At 44.2% G+C, this 14,362-nt stretch overlaps 1 protein-coding gene across 2 annotated transcripts; it reads right to left on the bottom strand.

Moving 5' to 3' along the window:
• Positions 1–11,434: 11,434 nt before the first annotated feature.
• On the bottom strand, positions 11,435–13,523 carry ARMCX6 (armadillo repeat containing X-linked 6). Of its 2 annotated transcripts, none has more exons than XM_014795716.2 (2): positions 13,404–13,523; positions 11,435–13,095 (listed from the first exon to the last, which is right to left on the bottom strand). In XM_014795716.2, the coding sequence occupies exon 2, from the start codon at positions 12,947–12,949 to the stop codon at positions 12,047–12,049; it is 903 nt and encodes a 300-aa protein (XP_014651202.1). In that variant the 5' UTR covers positions 12,950–13,095; positions 13,404–13,523; the 3' UTR covers positions 11,435–12,046. The 2 variants fall into 2 exon arrangements, with proteins under 2 accessions (XP_014651202.1, XP_087283634.1); XM_087427508.1 differs by having other exon boundaries at positions 13,410–13,486.
• Between the last annotated feature and the right edge of the window lie 839 nt (positions 13,524–14,362).

The following is a 14,362-nucleotide window of genomic DNA, read 5'->3' as shown; positions in this document are numbered from 1 at the left end:
AGGAAGGAAAGGTAGTTTGATGGCTCAAGTTATTACCACAAGTAAGCACTCCAAATAACCTTGTCACACAACTCGCCTCTGAATAAATATTTGCATCTCGTAGAGACCAATTGTCAATGTGTAGATATAAATCCAGAATTCTGTGTTTTGACTATCCAGGCCTTTAAATTGGGTAGTAGATGGATTTGGTGACTTCTCAACTGTGGAGGACATGTAAAGGTAAGGGAAGTGATGGGGGGTGTTCCCACCAGCCTTCTGTCTCAGCCTTTTCTACTTTGCCACTTGGCCTGCCCATGTCTGACCTCACACTTTTTGTAGCGTGTGCCTGGGGAGGTGAGAAACTGATCTGGTCATTTCTAATACCCACCCACCTCTAGGGTTTTCATCTAGGGATTGATTTGAGCCAGGAGACATGTGGTTGGCTCTTCTTTCTTCTTCTCCCCTCTCTCCCTCCACAAAGTTCCTCTCTGATGGACACATCCTTTAGGTCCTAAGTTCTCACTACCTATAGCTTGCAACAAAGATCTATGGTCAGAGTCTTCCAGGCCTGCTTCCTGATATGTAATGAGAGCTTTTGGAATTTAGGAAAACTCTAAATTGATGGCTATGAATTTTAAAAATTAGCTTTGAGAACTCTAAGTTTCTTGGACTAGATATAGGCAGTAACTTGCTTCTCTTTGTGTGAGGTTATAATCCCAATTACTTAGTCTTAGTGGTGAATAGGCTATACAAGAACGTTATTTACAGGAGGAATTATATATGGTCTGATTAATTTTTTTATGACATTATCCCTGTTATATGCTAAAGGGACTGCACCAGATCAGGGTTAAGAATGGGCAGAGACACAGGGGGCCAAGTGGACAACTAGGACACTGCCCTACATGTTTGTCTCAGTCCTCAGGGGCTAGAACAAAGACAGATGTATGTGGAGTTAGGAAGCTCTGGAAAGCATAACACGATATCCATAGGGCTGGGCAAAGGCAGGTCAACCAATTCTTTACATTTTACTTTAAAATTTACTTTATTTTAAAAAATAGGTAACATCCTAGTGGTTCAAAATTCAAAGGATAACAAAGGGTATACGTTGAAAATCTCCCTCTCACCTCTCTGTCACCACTACCCAGTTTTGCCCCACCAGAGGCAATGTTATCAGTTTCTTGTGCAGCATTCTAGAGAGATTTTATCTCTCTCTTTGTCTATATAGATATATAGATAGATAGATAGATATAAATATATAGATGTAGATGTCTCTCTATATAGTATTCATATGTATATATAGAGATTTTAAATATATTTATATAATATGTTCACATATACATAATCTTGTCAATCCTTTGATATTACTACATAAAAAATTTGCTTTTTAGTTCATAGCTGAATAGTATTTTATTGCAAAAATATGCCATAATTATTTAGTCAGTCCCCATGTGTGGATATTTAGGGTTTTTTTTTCCCATTTTTCCTTGATATTACAAATAATGATTCAAGGCTTATACATATTTCTTTTTCTTCTCTTCTTCCATTCCTCTTTTCATCCACCCAATTTTGGTTGATTAAATTATATTTCTTAGTGTGTAGCTTTGTACTGCTCAACATAGGTAGAACCCTGTCGCCAGATTTGTCTGCTTTAGATGGTATCTTTTGACTCCAGCTACTAAGGATAAGAACATCAACATATTTACATTACCTCTCACCTTCTTTTTCTTTCCTCTCCCAATTGTTGTTAATTATATCATTTCTACTACATCTGGGTTTATCACCATTATATTTGCTCTGTAACTATAATCACCACATTTGTTTAGGCCTTCGTCCTAAATTTACGTAGATTTGGCACTAATTGCTATACTTTTGCTATAGTTTCTTTCTTCCCTGTTTTTCTGTCACTTTCACCTTCATCTCTGTGATTAAATTTCTTCTACATTTTCCCTGAGGCCCGATAGCTTATATTTCAGTTCATTCTTGTCTTGCCATCCCTTTCTTGAGTTCTTGCTTAATTGCTTCATTAAACTTTCTAATTCATGGTGAAATATTTGGTGACAATTTTCATCTACTTTTTCTCAGATGATTTTTCTTTATCTGCCATACATTTTCCAGGTCCCTTTTCTCGTGTATTACCTGTGTTTACCTCTTGTGCCAGTTCCATTTTGATTCCCCATCTTTAAGAAATATCAGGTTTTATTAAACCGGTTATTTGCAGAAGGTTCATCTAGGACAAGGACCAGGATTGTCTTCCCTGATGCCCCAAATTTTCCTTATGGCCCAAGTCATTAGAGAGAGGTAGCTGTGGGGTTGTTGAAAGTACAGTCTCTCCTCTTCCTTGCTGCTCTGGGGTAGACTCATCTCCAATGCTACCTTGGGGACAGATTACTTCCTGCAAATATGACCTGTCTCTGTGACTCCTTATTTGGCCCAATCTCTCTATGCTTCTTATTATGGATCTCCTGCTCCATGGTGGCTCCTGCTATCAACTTGTGCATGCTTCTTATCTTTAAGAAATATACAAATTTGTTAAGAGGGTAGATCTCACATTAACTGTTCTTACCACAATAAGAAAAAGAAAGAAAGAAAGAAAGAAATATACAAACAGTCTCTCCCCTTTCTGGAATTTGGTGTTGTCTAGTGGCTGACTCGAGAATGCAGAATCACAGCTAGAGCGTCTCTGGAAAATTAACTGAACAGGCTGTCAAGCATAAAACCAATTTACAAATTCAAGAGATGCTCTCTGTGAAGAAGTTAGATCTAGTAGACTGCCAGGCTTGGTTCAGACAGAGCCTCTAGTCAGGCCCAGGAAAGCAAACAATTCCATGTTGTCTGCCAGCCTTCCTGAGCTTTCTCACTACACAGCGCAGGGGGCAAAGGAACACACAGCACAGTTTCTTCCTGTCCTGGCAACTGAGCTTGTGTCAATTAAGAGAAAAATGAGGGACACAAAAGATGCTTAAATCACATTCTCTTGCATCTTTAGTTGAAGTGGCTTTTTGTGATTAATTTTCTTAGCAGGTATTACACTTCTTTGTATTTTCTGTTTCCTTTGCCTCTATTCCCCACTAGATGATAAGCTCTATGAACACAAGAATGGTGCCTGTATTGTTTACTATTGAATCTCCATCTTCCTCACACATAGTTACTGCTCAGTGCCTACTCAGTTTGATTGTCTAGTGTTCAAGCTACAATTCTGGCTCTGGACAAGAGTTTGTGCTTCTCTATATATTTGTGAAATATCTTCAATAGGTGTATAGTATGTTTGCAAAGAGAAATTTTTTTAAAAAAATGTGTTAAACAATATTTACAATATCATCCTAATTAATTTTAAAAATGCAGATGCATGAAAAAGACCAGAAAGTTACACACTCTGTCTCTTGAGGTCCTGTTCTCAGGTCTTTTCTCTTTCCAGGAATCTCATCCACTGCCATAGCATCAATTATCATCAAATGTTAATGACTTACAAGTCTATATATCCTGAGTTCAAGATTAATTTATTTGATGCCAATAGATTGCATATCCCACAGATATCTCATGTTCAACATATTTGAAATTGGAGTCGGCATTCCCCAGTCCCACACCAAAACTGTTCACCCTCCTGTATTCCCTGTCTCGGTGAACACAATCAACACCCACCCAACTGCATCTGCCAGAAATCTAGTCGTTATTGACTCTCCCTCATCCTATATTGCTAGCTTGTCTCAAAGTCCCATTGATTCCACTTGATTAATGTTTTTTATAAATGTTAATATTTATCAGAACAATATGTACACGTGATAGCAAAGCAATTAGCAGAAAGTTTATTATAAAAAGGAATAATTTCCCCTCCTGCTCTTCCCTAGACTCAGGACCACTCTCTAGAATCCAGAGGCAACTTTTCTTAACTTTTCTGATTTTAGCTTCTTCTGATGTAAAGGTTCTCAATCAGGGGTGATTTTGCCCCCACCCCCACCACCCAGGGACATTCATCAGTGTCTGGAGACATTTTTGATTGTCACAACTGAGGACAAGGGCACTACTCACATCTTGTGGGTAGAGACCAGGGATCCTACAATGCACAGGACAGTCTCCAGCCCAAAAAGTTAATAGTGCCAAGGCTGAAAACTGTTCTTATAGTTATCTTCAAAATGCCAAAAATGTACTTGTACCCCTAACAACCTTATGACATGAAAATAGGACAATTTAGCTCATTTATCTTACAATCGTTCCTCCCCCTCTCTTATTCCCAATGTTTAAAATGTTATTATTATTTTAGTTTAATCATACAGTCAACAATTATTTATTGAGCACCGTTGTGTGCCAGGCACCATTCAAAGCATTTAGAATTTCGTAGCAAGCAAAACAGAGATGGCCTTTATTAAGCTTGCTTTCTTGTGTAGGAAATAGGCCATAAAACCAACTAAAATAAATAAAGGAGCTAAATTTAACTTTAAATGACATATATAAACCTTTATTTTGCTTCATAAAATTCCACCAGGATTTGTACACTTTTCACTTTATAAAATGAAGATATCAGCTTTGCCATCTTTTCTTCTTTTATCTTCTTCTACATCCTACATTCTGTCAGCTATATTTTATTTAGTCTCACGCTTACTTGAAATCTCATCCCCACAGGTGATATGTTAGTCATTTTCTAAAACTATACAATATAGATTTGAGTGTTAGGACATTACTTGGCTCAGCAACGAGCAGCATTTGTATAGTCAAAATCATCTAAATACTGTTCATGATTTTCAACACATAGAGTTGAAAGCAGAAAGCTTTAATGGGAGACTTGGTTGTTATAGAACATAATGTAAAAGTAAACTGGAACTTACTATATATATGTATGTGTGTGTATATATACATATATACATATATATACACATTATATATATACATATATATATGGCTATATAAAACAGAAACTTCAGCAGTGTTCTTTTCATTAGAAGGGCAAGCTCCCCTTGCTTTAACGACCCCATGAAGGCGCCCTTTAATGATGATACCACCTGACTCCTCGAGATTCTTTCACAAGTTCAACCTAAGACTTTTTTGGGGTGTGGGAGAGTTGCCTTTGTATCCATTTGGTCACTTCAGACTGTTCTGGGAGTCATGTAGCCATGGTCTACTTATCTACTACCTTCTGGTGTTGTAGAGCTAGGTGTAAATTATAAACCAATTTTATCAGGATATGAATGCATCTTACTCTGGGAATATATACCTAGTAACTTAGGAGCTAGTTCAAGCCTGCTGCATCCTACATGGCATGGTCAGATCCCAGAGACACTTGGGATTAGCTTTTGATTCAATCTAGCCCACTATGGTTGCTTAGAAATGTTTGGAATCCAAGGTCAAGGCACTTAAGGGATACTATTCTTAGATTCAAGACTCAATAGATTCTTTTTCTTTATACTCCATCAAATGCTAGACTCACTTTCTATCTTAATTTGCTGCATATTTGGAGCATGTATGCTTTTTTGTTTTGTTTTGTATATCTGTTGTCTATTGCTGAATAGCAAACCACTCCAAAACTCAGTAGCATAAACAGCCATCTTATTTGCACATTATTTTGTGGATCAGGAATTTGCACTGGACTTATCTGAATGATTCTTCTCCTAGTATTGCCTGAGGTCATTTATGTGGCTGAAGTCAGCTGGCAGATCAGGTAAGGGCTGATTTTCCTGTAGCTAGAGTTGCCAGATATAGCAAATAAAATTATAGGATGCCCAATTAAATTTGAATTCCAGATAAATAATTAATAATTGTTTTAGTATAAGTATGTCTCATGCAATATTTGGGACATATTTATACTGAAAAATGTTTATCTGAAATTCAAATTTAACTGACAGTTCTGTATTTTATCTGGTCACTCTTCCTAGGAGTCCTCAGTTGGAGCAGTTCATGTCTGTCCTACCTGGTCTCATCCTCCAGCAGGTTAGCCTGGTCTTTTGTATATGGTGGTTTCAGAGCAGGAAGAATGCAAGCCCCACTGAAAATGCACTGTTCAAGCTTCTTCATGGGTCATGTTTGCTAATGTGTAAACTGGCCGAAGCAAATCACATGGCCAGGTTGAGTCAATGTGGGAGGGGACTACACAATGCTATGGATACAAGGAGGCATGGTTAATGAGGGGCCATTACAGTAATATTTTCTTAGACGTTCCTCTAATTGTTTTTCTTTCGTTATTTCCCTATATTACACCCTCTAATTTTTCTAACCTTCAATTGATTTTACCAAGTCCTCTTTTGTTCATGAGCTCACTCACTACCTCAAATCCTCTGTCATCTTGCTCCACTTTGTTCTGGTCAACCGGGGCACTCTGTTTAGCTGTCATCTTAAAACTAACCTTTATTGCTTTCCCAAGTTGGGATCACCATTTCTTTGATTCCATATTTACCTTTGACTTGATTACTATCTTGTTTTGTTGGAGTACATGTTCAAGAGACTTCCTAAGAGAAGGTCCACAGGAGGTAAACTTTTTGAGTACTTTCAGTTCTGAAAACATCTTTATTGTCATCACATACCTACTTGATATGTAGGTATGCGTGTTTAGAGATGGAATACTAGAGAAAATCATATTTTCTAAGGACATGAAAGCGTTTATACAACATTGACATTTAGCATCCAGTATTATGAATAAGAAGCCTGATGCCAGTCTGATTTGAGGATGATTTTCCCTCTACCCTCGAAAGATTTTAGCATCTCCTTGTAACTTTATTACTCTAAAATTTCTTGAGGATACATCTAGGTGAGTGTCCTTTTTTATTGATTGCGTTGGGCACACAATGCACCTTTTTTTAGTTAAAAAAAGAAATACAGAGAAAAAATAATGAGGAACTATGTATAAATCATGTATAAATAACAACAAACATTAACACTTTGTTGTATTTGTTTATAATCTTTTTATTAATAGATAAAATTAAACTACATAAAATATTGTTAGGATCACATTTTCCTCCATCTCTTCTCAGAGGCACTTGATATTGTAAAATTGATGTCCATCTTTCAGTACCCATTTTTAATTTTGCTATAAACATATGTATCCAAAAAATATATAGTATTGTTTCATATGCTTAAAATTATATAAATGGCATTATACTTTCTACAAATATCAAGTATCTTTCTACAAATCGCTTATTTCACTCAACATTAAGTTTCTGAGAATTGTCTAGACTGATATATAGATACCTAGTTCACTCATTTTTACCACTTTATAAACTCTATTGTATAAATATATGACATTACTTATTCAAAAACCTACAGCAAACATCAACCTTATTGCTGAAGCATTGACCATTAAAATCAGAAACAAGACAAGTATGCACTGTATCATCAATACCGTTGTTCTGAAGGTCCTTGACAGTGCAGTGAGATAAGAAAAAGAAACGAGCTATAAATATTGAATAGGAAGAGATAAAACTGTCATAATTTGTAAACTATGATTGTCTACTTAATAAGTTAGAAAGAAAAAAGAGGCAGAATAATAAAATTAATAAAAAAGTTCACCAAAAAAGCCTAACTATAGAGTGACAATGTTACATCAAGAGCTTTTATACAAAGCAGCAATAATTATTAATTATTACATTTATTTTTGAATAGGAAATATATACATGTGTGCAAAATTAAAAAGGCACAAAAGACAGAAAAAAATGAGTCTCTTATGCACTTTTTCCCATGCAAACCCAATATATCTGCCAGGAGGCAAAAAGTGTTATGCTTTTCGGGGCCTGGCCTGGTGGCGTAGCGGTTAAGTTGGCGTGCTCCGCTTTGGCCAGTTTAACCGGCCCGGGGTTGCAGGCCCGGATCCCGGGCACACACCAACGCACTACTTGTCAAGTCATGCTGTGGCAGCATCCTACATAAAGTAGAGGAAGATGGGCATGATGTTAGCCCAGGGCCAATCTTCCTTAGCAAAAAGAGGAGGATTGGCATCAGATGTTAGATCAGGGCTGGTCTTCCTCACACACACACAAAAAAGTGTTATGCTTTTCTTTGTGGATCACTACAGACATAATCTATACTACATTAGAAAATGTAAATCATACGAGAGTATAGAATGTTATAACATATAATATATTTAGGATAATATACACAACACAGTGTGCTCCAACTTGCTTTTCTCTCATACAAGTAAAGTAATTTTGGTGAGGGAAGAAACCAGTCCCCAGTTTCCCACGGTGCTAAGACAGCAGGGTGAGGGTTCCTAAGTTCCCTGTGGGCCAGAATATGTCCTGAGAAGGTACCCAGGGCAGCAGCCTGCCCAAAAGCACCAACACACCCCTCCCTGCCAACACACACACCACCTGCCACGGGCCACCCAGGGAGCTGAGGGTCCCCGAGTCGGTTAGAGGTTCCTGGGAGAAAGGGGCGTGCTTCAGGAAGGACTTAACACCAGGAAGCCACAGAGGGGAGGCTCAGCTGGGCGCACGTCTGTGCCTCTCTGCAGCAGTAGAATGGAGAGATAAATGGTGCTGCGTTAAATGGTTATCCACTTGGGAAAAGAAGGAAAGTTGGGTCACGCCTCCCACCTGTCACAAAGGCAAATTCCAAGTAGATCCGTGAGACAACCCTTAAAGTGGAAAGGTATGAAAGAATTAGGAAACCATATAGGAGACTCTTTGTAATCGGGGAGTGCGGAAGGACATCCTAAGCCACACACGAAAACGAGAGGCAATTCGGAAAAATGAGCCTTCAGGGTGAACAGGAGGCCATGAGCAAAGAGAGGAGGGAAGTGACGGAGTGTGAGGTGATGCATGCAGCATGTGTAGCCGACAAGGGATTGGCCGATCCTCCGCAGGACTGTGCTGGACTGTGGTGCAGCACCCCTCTGCATCTTAGACCAACCGGTGGTCCCCAGAAGGGAGGCGGTAGCCAGTCCTCGCCACAGCTGTCCAACCCTTAGCCAAAAGGTGCTATGGTGGCACAGCATGGAGAGTCACTTGTTGAGGGCTGTGCCTGTCCGTGGGTGGCACTTCAAAGTGAGGGGATTGTGGTTGAAACTGCTTTGAGAGGGACACACAGGGCCCTGATGAGGATGCAGAGTTGGAGACTGGATGTATCAGCTGGGAAGCTGGATGTCTGCAACCTTGCCTGCACTTGTGGGCTGGAGGAGTCAAATCGCAAAATCCCCAGGAGAGGCAGCAGGCTGGGAGGGCACCGGGAGTTAGTGTGGAAGCCAGTACCTTCAGGCACCACATGTAGACGTAATCACGAGACAACAAGGAGAAAGGCCCGGGCCTTTCTGGAGCTGGAAGGCAGTCTGCGGCAGCAGCTCCAGATTGACACAAGAGACAGTTTAGGCTGGGGCGGCCCCATCAAGGCAGGGCACTCTGTGTGTCAAGCTCAAGCTTGATGACCTTGTCTAATGTTTGCCACGGGGAAACCCAGAAAGACTCTCCCTTAGTTGCAGCAGTCAGGGAAGTAAGTTCTGTGCTCGGTGGTCTCGTGCTGTTTCATTTTGAATCAAGTATGGGAGGGGCATGGTGCTGATAGCCTCTGAATGTCTTAATCAGGCCCTGACTGGCAGGCATGCCTCTGACTCCCCTCACGTCCCTAGGCAGAATCCATTGGGAACTGGGCTCCCGCCCTGACACAGCAACCAGCCAAGGGATGAAGGGCAGACCAGAGGGCTGCACTTCCAGACACAGGGAGTGTTTTGGGGAGGGCAGTGCCAGCAAATGGAGAGGAGGCTCTTGACTTGGCCCAAGACCACACCGTGGAGACACCTCAGTGCAGGCAGGCTTCCCTGTGAGAGTTGCTCAGGAGATGGGCGGAAAGCCCCCAGGCCCACCCTGCGTTGGGAGTCGGCTGGGTGGACAACTGCCTGTGGCAGGACTCAAGTGGGATTCAGCAGAGTGCAGAGGAGGAAAGTGCGTGTTAATTTGGGACCCTGAGCCAGGAGAAAAGAGAAAATGCTCTGTCTTTGTGCTGAGATGAAAGAGGCTGAGCAATAAGGTGTCGCTCAAGACAGCATTGGCCAAGCAGGCTCCGCTGGGACAAGTGGATGCGGGAGCTGTCTGGAGGGCAATCCTACTTGGGAAAGAGATTCCTCAGCTCACCTGAGGCTGGCTTGGGAGAAAGGGGTGGTCACATTAGCAACTCAGGAAACAAGGCAGGGCCCCAGGGCCAGCAGAGGAAGCCCCAGCGGGGTGTCTCAGTAATCACAAGTCACCTGCTGGCCATCTAAGGCGCCAGGGCCTGGGAAGAGGCAGTGTCCCTGTTCCAGGCTGGAGGATTGCCCAGAGTTGGTCCTGGGACCTAGCAGGCACTTATGCCCGCTGGTCAGCCCAAAGAGTGGGGCGGATGGGCACAAGCAGGACAGTTGTAACCCACCTGCAACCCAAACTCTGGGAGAAGGAAGAAAAAAAGTAAAAGAAAACTACGCTCTGTATGGAAGAGCAGCCAGAAGGCAGAGCACTTAGAGAGCGCTGATGCCCAGGGTACAGTGACCCAGAGCAGCATTCCAGGGAGACCAGGAGGGGGCACTGGGTGCAGAAGCAACACTGCCCAAGGGAGGCTTCTTGTTGACTGTGGTGGCCAGGGCTTTGAGGAAGAGGACCATTGCTTGACACATCAAAAACATGCAGGGAACCTGACTTTGGTGATGCAGGGGCTAAGGCTTGCTGGGAGCGGTCTGGAAATGTTGGGGAGGGGGTGGCAGAAGGAGTTGTCCAGATCCATGGAGTGGTTCAGTGCGCAGGGGTTCTCCCTTTCCTTCAAGGGGTGTCAGTATCTTGAATGGAGGGGATGGAGATGTCTCCCGATGGATCAAGGCCAGGCCAAGCCAAGCACCCTCAGCATCTGCCCTACCACCTCCACAGGGAGTCCATGGAGGGCTCCACTCTCCCCTTCCTGGATCCCACCAAAGGTACCGGGGATCGAGCAGAGAGGACGTTCCCCCAGAGGAAGCAAGGGCCCACCCTTCTCACTCTGCCAGGAATTGGGGCTTGGGATCCCAAGGAAGGGAGGGGGTTTGGAAGTAGGCTTAACAGCTGCTTTGTAGGAGACAGAGAACTACACACTGTAGGCACTCAGCAAGAGGCAACCGTTATTGCTGTAATTGTGCACTGAATGCGCAGGGGTGGGCCACCGAGTGGTCCCCAGGGCCTTGAACAAACCCCAAGGATGCTGACGTGCCTCTCTAGGCCAGCAGCCAAGGAAAGACACCTTCACTGAGGGATTTCTCTGTATCTGGCACCAGGCACTGTGCTGCCCACTTCACAGGTGTCGTCTTAGTCTTCCCAACATTCCATCTTAATTCCACCAAAAGCCCCTCCACTCCCCCACCCCCGCCCCCAGCCCCTCATTGAGGCTTATCCTGAACACTGCAGCCCACCTCTCCTCCTGCCTCCTGTGAGCACTGTTAAGTGTGCAATTGTCAGGGAGCAAAAGCCCCAGTTAGTTAGCACTGATTGTGTATTTTTGTCTTTCTCTCCATGCAGACCATAAACTCAAGGACGAGTACCGCGGCTCGTTTTTGCCGATCAAAGCATACAACTTTATTGATGATACATAGAAATGCAGGCTTGGGTGGATGAGGTTAAGTCAGTAGAGCACATAGAAGGGGCGTGTACTTCTTGATGAACAGGTTCATTATCCATCAGGTCACATAGAAGAAAGAGTAAATGAAAAAGAATTCAACCTAAGCAGCAACAAATTGCATTTTCAGCACAAGCTCCGATATGTGTCTGGTCTCCACAAAACGGTCCAGCTTACACAGGGAGACCACCACAGGCAAGGTATCCCTTGTGGCGCTATAACATGATGTTTTTATCCACAGCTGGCAGCTGAAATCATCCCTTCGCCGCAGGAAGAAGGCTGCAAGGGAGTAATTTACAATGTGCATTGCCTGCAGACTGCAGAACCAAGAAGTTACTCAGAGCTCCGTGGGAGCCCTGCCTGCCTGGCCACTAAGAGTGTGGTCCTCTGTTTAGCAAGTGTTAACTTTTACCCCATGAGGTGCTGATTGGCTAAGGCTGGATCTTCAGTAGCACCCACTGCAATTCTTTGACCGAGAACACAAGGGTGCGTTCGCCCAACGGGTTTGGGGTGGATTCAGTCCCATTCTGTTCCAGATAGCCATTTAAGAGGCCAGGGTGTCTGGGAGAACCTGTCTGTTTCCGTTCCTGATAAAGAGGGACGTGAATGAGAGCAGCATTTGGGCACCCAGCAATTCCCCTGCCAAGACTGGCTTTTCAGACAAACCCATCAACGGTTTCAAAACCTGAACCTCAGCACATCCACTTCCCTCTGATATCAAAGGAAACTTCAAGTCTGAAACGGACTTGGCAAGCATGTTATTAATAACTGTCATGCTTATTAACAAGTTTAATCCAGCCTGCTGCAGAAATGAGTTGCAGCAATGTGACACAGTCTCTCGACACACTTCATTGATGTACATCTTAATTTGGCCCTGATTTTCGACACTCGCGTTCAAGTTATTCAGGGCACATAATGCCTTCTCCTTAACAGCGGGGTCCGGAGTGCGGATCAGGTTTCCAACAATGGAGAGGCTGGCCAAAGGACTATTGATATCGTGGCTAAATGAAAAGCCAGCTTCCTTGGGCTGAGCAAACAACATTTTTCCCTGAATGAAAGGACACTTGGAGAGGTCAAGAACACAACTGAAATTTTTAAAGCTTTGAGTACTCCAAGTGTTTTTATGTTCATAGGGAAATGGGCGCTGTTTTATTCCGTGTGTTCGGTTGGCCTTTCCCCCACCTGTGGACCTGTCCTCAGTGCCACCGGGGGCCCCAGGTTCAGTCCAATCCCCATCCTCACTCCAGGGCCGAGCCATAGTTGTGAAATCAAACCAAATCTCGGGCTCCTCCTCATCCAGGTCCTCGTCATCATCCCAGTCCTCTTCTTCCTCCTCTGACTTCTCACTGTCATCTCTTCCTATGGTTAGTTTGTAAACGCAGTAGCAGGCACCAGCCCCAATCATCAGTCCTGCAGCCATCCAACCCACTTCCCGAGCCCGGCCCATGCTCAAGTCAGTGCCTGCCTTGGGGCAGGACAGGAGAGGGCCTTGCTCCACCTGATTGAGGAGGATTCTTAGGGCCAAGGTGAGTAATGGTGAAGGGTAGCTGTCTTCAGCCTCTCCCAGGCCCCCGTAGCTCTCTTGTGATGAATCTACGGGTGAAAAATTGTATTAGGGCTTTGGGCTGTGCCTGAGTTTGTGCCTAACCAGGCAGACAGAGTGGAGTTGAATTCTGGTTGAGAGAGGTGGATTATTAGGAAACTATTTCTTTGTTCTTTTCTGTCATTTTCTATCTACCTTCAGGATCCACCATTTCTCTTCCAGGCTCCACAGAGAAGGGCAGGAGGTGGGGCTGTGCTATGATTGCTAGGAGGGTGACATGGAGAGTCTAACTGTCAGGTAGTCTACTCCTCTACCACACCCCGCCCCCAAAGATTCACAGGCAGTTTCTCCCACCAACCTCTACCAAAGTCAGGTAAATTCCTTCTTCTTCCTTTATCTTCTGTTGTCAGTGCTCCTTCCACAGTGATTGATGGACAGTCTGGCAGAAGGACAGATGGAAAGGCAGATAGCTGGCAGTGGAGAACTGAAAGTGTAGTGGATGGATCAGCACTGAGAACACAGGTCCCAATACAAGCTTTTCTGAATTTTCAGCCTTTGAGTTTAAAATATTTCTCACACCCTCCCGACTTTCCTAACGCGGGCTTCCCGCCCCCCCCCCTTGTCGTCCGCCATTTCCCCAGCAAAGGCCGCCACACCCCTTTCCCTGCACTGAAATGGGAGGGGGTGTGGGGAAAGAAGGGGCCGGGAGAGGGCGACTCGGACCCGGCCGGCACAGATCCTAGCCCTCCCGTCCTCCGCCACCCCCATCGCCACCCCCACCCAGGGTCCAGGGCTCACTCCACCTTCACAACGACCTGCACCGCCCCAACGCAGTTTGCTCTTTCCCTCACCGCGACTTTTGCGGCGATCTGTGGGCCAACAGACCTACAAGCGTGCAGACAGAAAGGGGACCTAGGGGACAGAGTGCTTGGTGGACGGAGCAGCACTCGGGGCACGAGTGCCCTGATTGTGGAACCTGTCTTTTCTCGGAGTCTCTGTAACCACCATTCACTCCCCTCACCCCTGCCAGAAGCCCGTCAGTTCTCTCTACTAAAATGGGCACAAGGAGGGGCGGCGGTATTTAGAAAGCAGGCGAAAAAGGGACACAGCCCCTATCGGCCCGAACCTGGATCCGTGGCGCTCTTGGCCCTCTCCTACCTCCACCTCCCTTCAAGCAGCGCTCATGCTCCTACCGACCTGCACGGTCCGCGGCGAGTTTCCTTCTTCCTCACATGCCTGCAGAGTAATAGGGGGCTGTTACCCAGACCGAGGCGACTAACAGGACTTCTGCTCTAGGCAGCTCTTGGTCACGTGACA

This window comes from Ceratotherium simum, chromosome X, assembly GCF_057802395.1.
Source record: "Ceratotherium simum simum isolate JZ-2026a chromosome X, ASM5780239v1, whole genome shotgun sequence".
Taxonomy (NCBI): Eukaryota; Metazoa; Chordata; class Mammalia; order Perissodactyla; family Rhinocerotidae; genus Ceratotherium; species Ceratotherium simum.
This window is presented reverse-complemented; position numbering and strand designations above follow the sequence as displayed.